Below are 13,606 nucleotides of genomic sequence, written 5' to 3'. Positions count from 1 at the left end.
TGGGCACCTGAAATGGTCCTTGGTGCTATTTTTGGCTCTCCTATTGGTGTCACAGCAGAAAACGTGACTGTCTTTTATCCAGGCTGAGTTCTGAGAAATTATAGACATGTGTATCATTGAGGAAAGCTAGGAACCAAGACATTCTGAAGGAAACCCCCCCAGAAAGGAATGAGTGCAGCACCTTCTGACTGGTCTGGTCCCACTGCAGAGGTGAGCACAGGGACTGGTGATTAAAAGCAAAGCAGCCCCTTTCTCATTTCATTTTCTGCATCTTAAAGCACTGCATCTTCATTAACTCCTCAGTCCTCAGCAGGGGGATACAGCCAGGACTTCTTGGAGACAAAAGGGATACATAAAATAATCAAGATGTTGTGTCCCCATATCACATGTATCGTCATGTGATGTGTTATCAATGAGTCTATGAAGGAAACTAACAGTACCTGTTACCTGCCCCTCCCTCAGTCTTGAAACAATTCCAAGACATCGCTGACAGAATAACTCTACGGCCAAGAGCTTTTGTCACCCGTGCCAACTAGAAGAAAAATCTCTTAGCTACATTGCCACAGGCTCCCCTGACGTACACTAACGCATATCAATAAGCAGGCTGGTTGGAAAACCTAACTGGAAAGTCCTGTACGTTACAGTAAATGTAGATTAAAATAAGCAGCATATGTGGAAACAAGTTCAAAGTCATACATTCTTCTCAGAAGTAATTACCCACTGTAAAGTTAGAGCAAATCTAGATGAAAAAAAGCACACATTTATTTTCAAAAGTAACTTCCTAATGTGAGTGAGTGTGTGGCTCTGAGGCCTAACACACCCTCATTTCTTTAGGTGCACAAAATGCACTTTTCCATCTTTTTCAAGAAGGGAGCTCATCCTTCTTCTAAGTCCAAATGTAGATTTCATGATTGATCACCTAAAGTGTTCAAATCCCACATTTGATTGCTAAACTGTGGGTTTTGAGCACAATGTATTCCTTTAGTTACTCCGAGGGGAATTCTGAGCCTGTGAGGTGAGTGGCAAGTCGTAACCTACCTTGTGGGGCTGCTTAGAGGATTGGTGGTAATTTTATTTTAAAATTAGAAAAAATTAAAAATAGAACAAGGGCCAGCAAGTACAATAGGTACGTCGGAGCTACAGGTATCCCCTGCTTTTCGAAAGTTCACTTCACGCTAATTCACTTTTAGGAAAGACCTACAGGAGTACCTGTTTTTGCTGCACGAAAGAAATCCAAAAAGGATTTTTGCTTTTATGAAAAAAGGAGAAAAGCAAAAATAGCGTTCAGAGCCACTATAGAGGCAGTATGAACCCTGAGCAGTGAAAGTGACACCACCAAGCTCCTTCCCCGAGAACTATACTCAGTATCTCGGCATCAAGCTGTCATAGCTTTGAACTGTGTCTGTGAGCATCTGTGCTTTTATCTCGATTTATTTCATGCATCCGTAAGCAAGATGTGCCCTCAGGTAATTGCTTCTTCGCTTTATACCATTTCAGCTTACAAAAGGCTTCATAGGAATGCCCTACTTTCCACTTTCAGATAGTGGGGGAAACCTGTACTGTATTTATTATCACTCTCCTGGCTACTTCTCCTTTCCACTCTTTTCCCAAGGGCAACTGACTTATGTGGTCCTTAAAGCACTTTCTACCTTCAATAAGGATGGACAGGAATTTGTCAAGCACAGAGCCTTTATTTTTCATATCATTTCCAAAAAGGACATCATTTAAGTCAGCAGAATTTCTGAGAAAGAAAGTGACAGCAAAGGCAACTGGCTCAAGTCCCTCTGTGTACACCGTGTACATTTCATGTCTGAGCACCTTGTGTGTCTGGCTTAAGTAAACGTAAGGCAGTGTAAATTGTGCGAACAAGAAATCTGTTCTGTGATCAGGAATGGCTACTACATGCATCACGCAAAATGCACAACCTGAAACATTTCAATCTGCAGCTGAAGTTTCCTCAAGCAAAGATGCGCGTGAACAATGACAGAACACATACAGAGCAACTTGGGCTGAGAGAATGGATAACGCCTTGGGGCAGTGAGGTTAGCGCACTGATCAAGAGCCCCAAGCAGGAGGAGCCGTCCCAGTGGCAGAGCAGGCTAGGAGGGTGAGCAGCAGCCATCTCCAGCCACCTTCAGTTCCTTCCTGCCTTCACTCTAAGTTGAGCAGCTCCACGTCAAAGATGAGGGTGGCATTGGGAGGGATGACACCGGGGTGGCCCGTGGCTCCATATGCCACATCAGGGGTGCAGGTCAGCTTCGCCCTCTGCCCCAAGCTCATCTAGCAGGGATGGGGGCAGATGGGGAGAGGAGAAAGAGGACCCAGCTTGATTTAAAAGAAAAAAGTAAGGTAACTATGGCATTTTCCCAAACCATCCTCATGGTAACTCTGAAGATCTGAGATGAGTTTTCTACGTGGCACATTGAAGTGTTGCTAAGAGTTGTAACAAATGCAGATTGTGCCTCAGACTAACAGAGACTTGACTGCGGGAAAATAACTTCTAAAAAGTAGTCTCAAATTCATTCATCCAACAAACACTGCTGGTTATTCAATTAGTGTATGGCCCAACACTTCTATTTGTTCATAATTTTTCCTTCTTCTTCCAAAGAAGCCTAAAGAGGTGTATAAAGAGCACATGTACATGTACATGCTCAAGTAGGTGATAGAAGCAGTTCATTAGAGAGATTTAGAGATTAGAGGCCACAGCAAGGAGCATCACATGACTTCATAGAGCAAAGAAGAAGAGTTTGAACCAGGGCTCATCACAGCAGTCCTCAAGAACTTCTCTGGGGTTTCCCTGGTGGCGCAGTGGTTGGGGGTCCGCCTGCCGATGCAGGGGACACGGGTTTGTGCCTTGGTCTGGGAGGATCCCACGTGCCGCGGAGCGGCTGGGCCCGTGAGCCATGGCCACTGGGCCTGCGTGTCCGGAGCCTGTGCTCCGCGGCGGGAGAGGCCACAGCAGTGAGAGGCCCGCATACCGCAAAAAAAAAAAAAAAGAACTTCTCTGGCATTAGTGGGATAACTGGTGAAATTTGAATAATCAATTTTAAAATTTTGAATAACCAACTCAAAAATTTGAATAGATTGGTTAATAGTATTGTATCAATGTTAATGTTCTGGTTTTCATCACTGTACTATGGTTATGTAAAACATTAACATTTGGGGAAGCTGGGTAAAGAGTATATGGGAACTCTACCTGCAATGTTTTTGCAAGTCTGAAATTGGGTGGTTTTTTTTAATTTTAAAAAACAAATCACCTTGGCCTCCCCCACCCCAGCTCTTCTGCTGCCTCAGTCCCAAACAGCTGGTAGCTCACAGGCTTGCTCAGAACTAGCTGGGGAGATGTGCTTGGGATGAGAACCCCCAGTGACAAAGGAGTCATGCTGGCAACTAAAAGGGTGGGGCCACAAAGCCAGGACTGAAACTAGGTGGCATCGCCATGCCCTGACAGTGGAGTCAAAGCAGTAGTGGGTCTGTGATAGGGTGAGGGTGGAGGGCAGAGTGCTGAGCCCAGACCCCCAGCTCCTCAAGTCCCCCTTAACAAGGATCCTCATCCTACCTGGGCTGCGCCCTCTTCAAAACCCTTGATGACTTCCTGTTTGCCAATTCTGAACTTGAAAGGTTTGTTTCTGTCTCTGGATGAATCGAATTTCTTCCCATTTTGAAGCATTCCTGTGAAAGCAAGGATAGGGTGGAAAATAACCGTGGTCATGAGCTAACTCCCAGTTCAGGTTCAACATGTCTAAAATGGAATCCCTATTCTGTACAAACCTTCTGTCTTTCAGTCCTCCCCATCCGTCCTGTTGGCCAAGCAAGAAACCTGGATACTTCCACATACAGCCTATCACCAAGTCCTACATATCTTTGGAGTCCAGCTATTTTCTCCATTTCTATTACCACCACCCTGTGTGCTCATCAAGCCACCATGATATCTCACCTGTGTACAGGAACCAACTCTAACTGGTCTTTTTGCTCTATTCTTACTCCTCCATTCCATTCTCCGTACTGTACCCAGAATGATTTTTTTTTTTTAAACACATACCTGATCCTATTACTCCCTTGCTTAAAATACCTCAGTAACTCCCCAGAGGCAGAATCCAAATGCCTACATTGTATGCAGGCACTTTAAGATCTAGCTACTGTCTGCCTGATAACCTTCTCTCTGCCCTCCCCTTCCTTCCCTTCCCTGCCCCATTCAGGTCATACCTTTCTCAAGTACTTCTGCACATTGCAACTTTTATCATGGAGCTGCCTCAACCTGAAGGTCTGTTTTCCCAGGCATTTCATCCTCAGGTTGAGTCCGCACCTGGTCTGCGCAAGGGTCCCCCAACATGCAAAACCCAAAGGTCGTATCATCCTTTACTACAGTGAACTGTAACTGTAAAGTGACCCAGACAGGGACCTCCCTGGTGGTCCAATGGTCAAGAATCCACCTTCCAATGCAGGGGACATGGGTTCGATCCCTGGCTGGGGAACTAAGATCCCACATGCCGCGGGGCAACTAAGCCCATGCACCACAACAAGAGAGCCCGCGTGCCATAACTAGAGAGCCCATGAGCTGCAACTACTGAGCCCGCGCGCTCTAGAGCCTGTGTGCACCACAACTAGAGAGAAGCCTGTGCGCCACAATGAAAGATCCCGCATGCCGCGACTAAGACCTGACACAACCAAAAATAAATAAGTAAATAAAATTTTTTTAAAAAGTGACCCAGCCCGTCAGTGGTGGCCTCCAGACCTCATACAAAAGAGATATGTGAACCCAGAGCACCCCAAGTGTCGTCTTAGCAGTTTGGTGCACCCCTCAGCCTCCAGCTGCAAATACCTTGTCATCCCTGATGTACATGTGTTGTCTCAGTCCAGCTGCCTAAGACCCAAGAGCTGCTTTTCTATTTTCTGTTCTTACTGGTGTCTCTAGTTCAAAGATCAGACATTCTGTAAGTGATGCTATTCCATGACTTCTTGTGGCCCCTGGACCACAACAGAAGGCAATTTGGGACCAGAGAAAGGCCTAGCCTGTAAGTTCAGAGACTGGATTCTGACTTCACTCTGACACTAACTCATTGTGTGAAGTGAGGCAAATTACTTCCTCTCTCATGGCCTCAGATTTGCCATGTTTAACATGAAAGGTCTGGGCCTGCTCAGTATCTGAGCATCTGTGATTCCACTTCCTAATTTCTACAACATAAATGTATAAAAGAGACATTCTTATTTACCTATTTTCTGGGCAGAATAAATTGTGCTCTTGCCCTGGGTACTAAATCAGGCAAAGAAGAAAACCCTATCGCTACACAGAGATGCACACAGATGGATCCTTCTGTATCAAATATAGGAGATCAAATACAAACTCATGCATACACACAGGTTGCTAAGATATTCAGAGATGCGCATGCATGCTCACATGCATATATGCATAGACCCTCAGAAGAAAACCCCGATGGCCAGATGCTAGGAAAATATTTAGATACACAGATATAACACATTCACACAGACACATACTTGTACAATACACATATGGATATGCGCACACACACATTCACACACTCCATTTAAAGACTGATTTGCTCACTCCCCAATTTATTCAGGTTTCATATGACTTAATCCACTTCAGACGATATACTGTTATCTACTGCTGCAGATTCATCCAAAACCATGCAGTCCAGAAACAGACCCACAGATACATGGTGACCTGATTTGACAAAGGTGCTACTGAATGCAATGGATAAAGGATGATTTTTTTTATTAATGTTGCTGGATTGACGGCATATGCAAATGGGGGAAATGAAACATCAAAGTGAACCCCTATTTCACCCACACATAAAAATCAATTCCAGATGAATCACAGACCTAAATATGAAAGATAAAATAATAAAGCTTCTATAAAAAAATAGAAGAACATCTTCATGACCTAGGGATAGACAAAGATTTCTGAACTGTACTAACTATAAAAGAAAAGACTGATGATATGTAGGACTTCGTTAAAATTAAGAATTCTGTTCAAAAGATGCCAATAAAGGAGTAAAAAGGCAAGCCATAGCATGGGAGATGTCTGGAGTAGGTGTAACCAACAAAGGGCTCATATCTAGGATACAGATGAACTCCTACGAATCAATAAGAAAAAGAGAGACCACCACATTTTTTTTTTAAGTGGACAAAATTTGGGCAAACTAACAAGGATATCCAAATGGTCAAGAAGCACGTGAAAAGGTACTCAGCTTCATTAATCATCAGGGCTGTGCAAGTCAAAACCACCAGGACAGGCCAAAAATAAAACAAAAACCTGACAACACCAAGTGTTGATGAGGATGTAGAACTGGAATGCTCAGACGTTGCTGGTATCAGTGGGAACTAGCACAACTACTTTGGAAAGCTGTTTGGCAGGATCTGCTACATCTGAGCATAGGTATAACCCTGTGCCCTGGCAATTCCGCTCCTGCATATATATAGGCAACCAGAATGCCTACACGTGTGCACCAAAAAACATCACCATTCATAATAGCTAAAAACGAACAACAATCTCAATGTTCATCTACTGTAGAAACGATAAATTGCAGTATATTCATACAATGACCTGTACAGGAATAAAAAAGAGCAAACTACTCTGGATAAATCTCACAGACATCAAAAGTGAAAAAAGTGACATAATGAGTGAAATAAGCTAAACACAAAAGAGTACATACTCTACAATTCCATTTATATGAAGTTCAAAAACAGGTGAAATCAATCCACAGGGACAAAAAAGTAGAATGCTGTTTACCTCTAGGGAGGTGTAATGACTGTGAAGAGGCAAAAGGGGGAGTCCTGGGGGTGCTGGAAATGTCTGTTGATCTGGGGGGTGGTGGTTACATAAGTGGGATCACTTTAGAAAAATTTCATCGAGCTGTACATCTTAGAGTTATATTCTCTACTGTATTTATATATAATAAAAAAGTTTACCAAAAAGTCCCATACAGTCTCCTGCTGGGTTTGATGAGACAGTCCCTCCCCAGACCAGAGCCACTCGTGGCTGATGTTAGTATTTAATGCACATTGCCTCCTGTCTGTATGTAGTGTGAAAGGTCTTTGCAAAAGGATGTCGTGGTTTGAGTAACTTGACAAGGACTGGTCTGTCTGCAACATGTAGAACAGATAAATCAATTACACAGGTCAGAGGCCCCAGAAGACTCATGGTAATTAGGCCACATCACCAGGAGATAAAACACAGCTCCAGCCCACTGACGTCAGCGACCGGCAACACAGCTGTTGAGAAATACCCACACTGTCTGCCTAGAATCAACCTGGCACTTCACACTGGCCCAGAGGATTGCTAAAAATGGTCCCATCTGACTATGTCCTAGGAATTAAACTGGACCTTGCTGTCTGCTAAGTGGCTGTCACCAAGTTTGCCACGTTGGGAAGCAGGTCACAAGGCAGAGCACGCAACCCCCGGAACAAACATCTGCTTGTAACCTTCCCGCCAGCGGTCCTCAGGATCTCAGCCCACCTGGCCTTCCAGTGCAGATCATCCAAGAGGGCTCAGCAGAGGTGGGGCCTGCTCTGGCCGCACAGCACCCTGACACGGCCACTGCCACCTGCGCCTCGCACTGCGTCAGAGCCTCCAGTTGACTTCCTGCCCTCCCCCACCACCCCCAGCCCAATGAAGGTAGGGATCCTCTTGTTTCACTTTTGTGCCCCTACTGCTCAGCACAGCATCTCACACACAGTAGGTGATCAATAACAGTAGGCTGAATTGAATAGTCTGTTTCTGAAAAAAGAAAGGGAATTCTCAGGAAGCTGACCTCCTCTGCTCTAATAACACTGTAGGATGAAAAGGGAGTCTGCAGGGAGGGTCAGGGCTCTCAGAGCTATAAGAGGAATTTCCAAGTATCGGACAGCACCAGGAGGGCCAGGGCTCCACCCTGCCTGCAACAGACAGAAGGGGAATGGAGGTGGTATATGAGGGCAGGGGTGGGCTTCCCTGGTGGCACAGTGGTTGAGAGTCCGCCTGCCGATGCAGGGGACACGGGTTCGTGCCCCGGTCCGGGAAGATCCCACGTGCTGTGGAGCGGCTGGGCCCGTGAGCCATGGCCGCTGAGCCTGCGCGTCCGGAGCCTGTGCTCCGCAACGGGAGAGGCCACAACAGTGAGAGGCCCGCGTACAGCGCAAAAAAAAAAAAAAAAAAAAAATGAGGGCAGGGGTTAACCTTGCAAGCCCCCTTTCTCATTCCCTCAAGGCTGGCTGGGAGGAGTTGGGGATAGCTGGTCAGAGGGACAAGACTTGGCTGCCTTGGGCTCTGGGCCTGGTCTGGAGGAGCTGATACCTCTGGAGAGGAGTATCAGAGGAGAGACCTGCCTGGGGAGCGGCAGGTCTGGATGAGGGCTCAGGGAGTGAAGCCTACCTGTGTAGTGCACCACACACGTCTGGCCCTTCTTGGGGAATGTCCTTCCTGCAAGGAGACATGAGGAGAGATGAATAAACAGCGCATTGCAGAAAGTCGCCTGGGACATTTCATGTGTGACTGTGACCAAGAGCTCTGGCCCACATTCCCCTCCATACCATGGAGATGCCCATGGTTCCAGTTCTGGCTCTGTGCTTAGTACGAGCCAGATTAGTCACTTTACTTCTCTGGACTTGATTTGAACTTTATTTCCTTGGGTTCCACAACGCCACTGTCTCCTGGTCCTTTTCCTTTCTTTGATTGCTCATTTTACTTTCCTTCGTCCATTCCACGAACCTTTCTGACAGCCTCCTCTCTGCCAGGCCTGGACTAGATTCCAGAGACACAGAGCAATCTGTGAACTCACAATGAGGTTAGGGAAACAGACACATAAATAATAGATTATAATGCAGGGTGATGACTGTGCACAAGGATGAATAAACACAATCATTCACAAATATTTACTGAATACCTGCTGTGTGCAAGGCCTGGGCCTGATCTCGGGATACACCAGTGAATTATACAGACAAGATCCCTACTCTTTTGGAGTTTACATTCTAATGGAGGGAGACAAACAATACTCAGATAAACAAGACAATATAGATTGTGATAAGTTCTCTAAAGAAAATAAACACAATGATAAATTACAGAGAGATACAGTGGGACAGACCATTTTAGAATGGGTGGTCCAGGACAGCCTTTCAGAGAAGATGATGTTTCAGCTGAGACTTGAAGGATGAGCAATGCGCTGGGAAAAGCACTGCAGGAAGAGGGAGCAGCAGGCGCACAAACTGTGAGGCAGAAAAGGATCGGTGCATTTACAAAACAGTAAGGAGCCTAGATGACTGGAAAGAAGGGAAGGAGGTGGAGACAAGTGGGAAAGAGCCAGATCATACAGGGCCTTGCAGAGCTGGATATAATTCTAAGTGCAGCAGGAAGGCACTGGAGGTTGTAAGCAAGAGAATGACATAATCTGAATTAAGATTTTATAAAATCATTCTGGCTGTGTGTGTAGGATGGACAGTTAGGCGCCTGTTGCAATAATCCAGACAGAAAATCAATGATGGCTTGAATTAAAGTGGTTGGCAGCAGAGAAGAGAGTAAAATAGATTGGAAATATACTTTGGAATTGGAGCTGACAGGGCATGCTAATGGCATGGAGATGGGGTCCAGGATGAGTGAGAAGGAGAAAACAACCACGATGCTTGGGTTTTAGGTTTGAGCGACTAGAAGGATGGAGGAGCTGATTCCTGCGATGGGGAAGACTGATGAGGAACTGATTTGTGCAGGTGGCAATCTTAAGATGCCTCTTAGACATGTGAATTTGTACTACAAGTAGACAGATGGAGAGTCTGCACTGGAGGTATAAATTTGAGTGGGATTTAAAGCCTTGTGAGGGCTAACAGCTGAGCCAACATTTAGATGGGGGCCCTTGGGAGGGAGCACCTGACTGACTGAGCAGCAGGGAAAGTATCAGAGAGGAGATAATGGTTAAACTGGGTCTTAAAAGATGAGTAGTTTACCAAGGAAGTTAAGGGAGATAATTTGGGAAGAGTGAACCACATGTTCAAAGGCTTCAAATCGAGCAGTGGTGGGAGCCCGTCTGGTTCCCTGCTGTGTAATCCTAGGGTCTAGCACACAGTATATGCTCAATAAATATTTGCAGAATGACTGGTATATTTAACAACTGGCAGGCAGCTCGATAAAGCCGGAGGAAAAGTTGGTGGTGGGGGGGTAGGTACTGGTAGTAAGAGATGAGGCTCTAGTGTGGAAGGTAACAGGAGGCTGTATCACTGTCTGCCTGGAGAAAAAGTAAGATTAATTAAAACGTTTTATGCCCAGGGAGGGGCATGGTCAAATATGCATTTTAAAGAGTGCTCAGGCTGTGGTGGGGGAAATGGTGGGGGTGGGGTGGGAGGCCAGATGGAAGGCCAGGAGGTGTGAATGGAGGTGGGGAGACCAGTTTAGAGACTGTGCCGAAATCCAGGTGAGAGATGATGGTGGCCTGAACTAGGGCAGGGGCTGAGGAGATGGAGCCTTAGAGGTTATTCAGCAGAAGAACTTGGCAGGATTTGGTGTGGGCTCCACCAAGGCAGGCACCCCCAGCACTGCAGAGTAGTCATTGAAATATTAATTGGTACATTGCCCCCTCTGGGTTATAGCATGGTAGCTGGCCCTTCTGTGTTTTCTTGACTCAGGGGTTTAGAATGAGCTAAAAGCAGAAGGCCAAAGTTCCTCCAGGCTTTCCCTAAAAATCTGATCCCCCTTCAAGAGAAAATGCCCCTTGTCTAGTCAGGGAGGGAGGATAAGTAGAGAAAACTCTAAAGGCTTCTTTGAACCAGGGAAAGGAGAAGAGGCCTGGAGGACACTGGCAGAACTCTATGGCAGTGCCCTGGTGGGTAAAAAGGCCTCAGGGAGATGCTTCCTGGGACGCAGCACCATGGTTCCCAGCATGGAAAAAGAAGCCTGCAGCCCATGGGTGATCCAAGGTTGTGGCTGGGACTTCTAGGGACCACTGCTTTTCAATAAGGAGGGTGGCCAAGAACCAAGAGACCCTCCAATTTCCTGGGGGTGGGGGAGTGTCAATAATGTCTGACATGCAGTTTGCCTGTCAAATCCTGCAGAAATGAGGGCTCCAGTCTGAATTAAGGTTGGTTTAAGAACTAAAGAAATAGCTACTCCTGGCACATCCAAACTCAATTACAGAAGGGTGATGCCTGTAATGTCTGGCTTGGGAAAGTGACTGGTGCCAATCCTGAGGCAGGAAACAAGGGAACACAGAGGAGTGCTAGGGAGTGGGGAAGACCAGGAGCATGAGTTCTGTTCTGGACTTGCTGACTTTGAGGGATCCGTGGGATGTCCAGATAGAGGCTGAGCAGCAGCTGGATAAATGGACCACCTGGAACTCAGATTGGAGGCCTGGGCTGGAGGCTTAAGTTTGGAGACCATCGGTTTGCAGCCCATAATGAAAGCCATGGGAGTGGACAGGATGGCCGGAGAGGCTGAGTGGGACAGGGAGGATAAAGCAAGATGCAGAGGCAGTGGAAGGAGCGCTCCATCATTCCCAGACTGGCTCGGTCCCTACAGCGTCTCAACGCCCAGATCGCAGGGGGCCGCCCAACCAGAGGCCGGGAGGCGGGCGCATTAGAAGGGGGCTGCCCTGAGCAGAAGAGACCCCAAAGCATGTCCTTTCCCCTGTTTTCAGACCTCACCCAGCAGGGCAGGGAAAGCGGAGCTAAAAAACGGCCCTAGGAAATCAGGAGTAGCGGATAATCGAGCGGTTCTAGCCGCGGACAGCGGCAGCCCGAGGCCCCCGGGGTGGTGGCGGGCCGCAGACCCCAGCCTCCCAGCCGCCGCCTTCGTTCCTCTAGGTGAGCAGGCGCGTAAGGGGATGGCGAAGGATGTGTGCTAGACATCCAACAGTCCCATCTAGGGTCTTCTCCCACCTCCCCCATCCTAGGCCAGCTCTCCCTGTTCAGCACCCTCCAAGCCACCTCGGAATCGGACCCCCGCCCGACGGGCTCCGCCCCGAGACCCCTCCTCCTCCCCCGGCTCCGCCACCCGGTACCGTCTCCCGGGGAGATGGTCTCGATCTCCACGCCCATCGCGGTCCCACTGGCCCCGCCTCCGAGGGTCCCCGCTGTTTCCCCGACCCCGGCTCGGCTCCGGCCCTGGCCCACTGGCGCTCCGGCTTGCCACCCCGCCGCCACTGCAGAGTCGGAGGAGGTGCGGCTGGAGTCGGGACCTGCGCGGGGAGGGGCCACCGGGAAGGGGGCGGCGGGGCGGAGCGGCGCGGAAAGGTGGGGTCGACCGGGGCGGGGCTCGGGGGAAGGGACCCTGACGCGGCTGCTCGGGAGCTTGACCAGGCTATTGCAGGATGCATGCAGACACTCGTGCATCCACCCACCCATCTATCCATCCATTCATCCATCCATCCGTTCAACACATATTTATCTAGCACCTACTCTGTGTTAAGCTGGGGTGAGGGGGGCCGGTCAACTCGGTCTCACAGACTTGGGGGAGAAGGCCGGCAACTAAACCAACACTTTTATTAACTGAGTTCACTGCCATGGCGTTCAGAGCATCATGGAAGCACCAGAGAGGTACCCACCCCAGCTAGGCTGTCCGAATCTGCAGGGGCAAGCTGAGGGGTGGGGGCGGGGGGTGGAGGAGAAGCCAGTAATTACTGACTCTCCCCCACCCCACCCCCAAACCACTGTTCTCCATCCTGCGTAGTTCTGACGTACGCACAGGTGGACTCCCACGTTTCAAGGCAGAGAACTGTGCCCTGGGGATACCGGCTGAATTAAGACAGAATTGCTGTCCTAGAGGAACTGAATCTGCGATGGGCAGGGACACAAACAGTTACGGCGTGGAGAGATTTAAGCTGTGGGATAAATGAATGAATGAATGAGTTCTACCAGACCCTTCACCTCCACCCAAAGGAGACATAAGAATCTGGAAAGGTATTTTTTGGAGAAGGTAACATTTGTTTGAAAAATGAATGGGACTTTCTCTCTCTTTTTCCTCATTCTTCATGCATTGTTGCAAAAATTGATATGAAGCTATGATTCTTCCAGCTATGGTGCTGGAAGATAGGCATGGGGAGAAAAGCCTGAGCAAAGAAGAGTGGGCCCTGGAGGTGTTCTTCTCCTTCTCTCCCAGATGGTCGGGGCAGAAACTTCAGGTTATCAGCATCGCCGAAGGAGATGTGTGTTCAAGAAACATGATGCTCAACTGTACTGTGAGGGTCAGGATCTGAAATTCCCCATGGGCGGCCCCAAGGCGTGGCCCAGAGTCTCCCAGGGGTATAGCCGGTCTTAAGCCTAGTGACGCACTAGCTTCTTGAACTGTGGCCATGGTCAGGCACTTTTGGGGTAAGTGTAGAATAACGGTTTGTAATTAGCACAGGTCCATGGAACGGCTTCAGTATTTTGTGTACGGAAAAGAACATTTTTCTGAGGAGATTTTATCTTATTTTAGAGGTCCTCGACTCCTTCCCCAACAACCCCCGCACCCCTAAAAAGGTTAAGAAGCCGTGTTGACTCTAGGGCTCCCGGACTCCTTCTTAGACTAAGAGAACCGATGAGAAGTGGGGGAAGGCGCTATACCTTTCAAGGGAGAAATTGTAGCAGGCTTACCTTCGGCGGCGTTTCACGGGGAATACAACTCCCAGAGGTCCGTGCGGCAAAG

General features: G+C 48.0%; 1 protein-coding gene across 4 annotated transcripts; it reads right to left on the bottom strand.

Annotated features, from left to right (window-relative positions):
- Positions 1–1,706: 1,706 nt before the first annotated feature.
- On the bottom strand, positions 1,707–13,565 carry FKBP1B (FKBP prolyl isomerase 1B). Of its 4 annotated transcripts, none has more exons than XM_060117404.1 (4): positions 13,555–13,565; positions 8,375–8,422; positions 3,560–3,672; positions 1,707–2,280 (listed from the first exon to the last, which is right to left on the bottom strand). In XM_060117404.1, exons 3-4 carry the CDS (start codon positions 3,668–3,670, stop codon positions 2,152–2,154), a joined length of 240 nt encoding a protein of 79 aa, XP_059973387.1. In that variant the 5' UTR covers positions 3,671–3,672; positions 8,375–8,422; positions 13,555–13,565; the 3' UTR covers positions 1,707–2,151. The 4 variants fall into 4 exon arrangements, with proteins under 4 accessions (XP_059973387.1, XP_059973385.1, XP_059973388.1 ...); XM_060117402.1 differs by lacking the exon at positions 13,555–13,565 and adding an exon at positions 11,982–12,031; XM_060117405.1 differs by lacking the exon at positions 13,555–13,565 and adding an exon at positions 8,533–8,755.
- Between the last annotated feature and the right edge of the window lie 41 nt (positions 13,566–13,606).

This window comes from Mesoplodon densirostris, chromosome 14 (assembly GCF_025265405.1).
Source record: "Mesoplodon densirostris isolate mMesDen1 chromosome 14, mMesDen1 primary haplotype, whole genome shotgun sequence".
Taxonomy (NCBI): Eukaryota; Metazoa; Chordata; class Mammalia; order Artiodactyla; family Ziphiidae; genus Mesoplodon; species Mesoplodon densirostris.
This window is presented reverse-complemented; position numbering and strand designations above follow the sequence as displayed.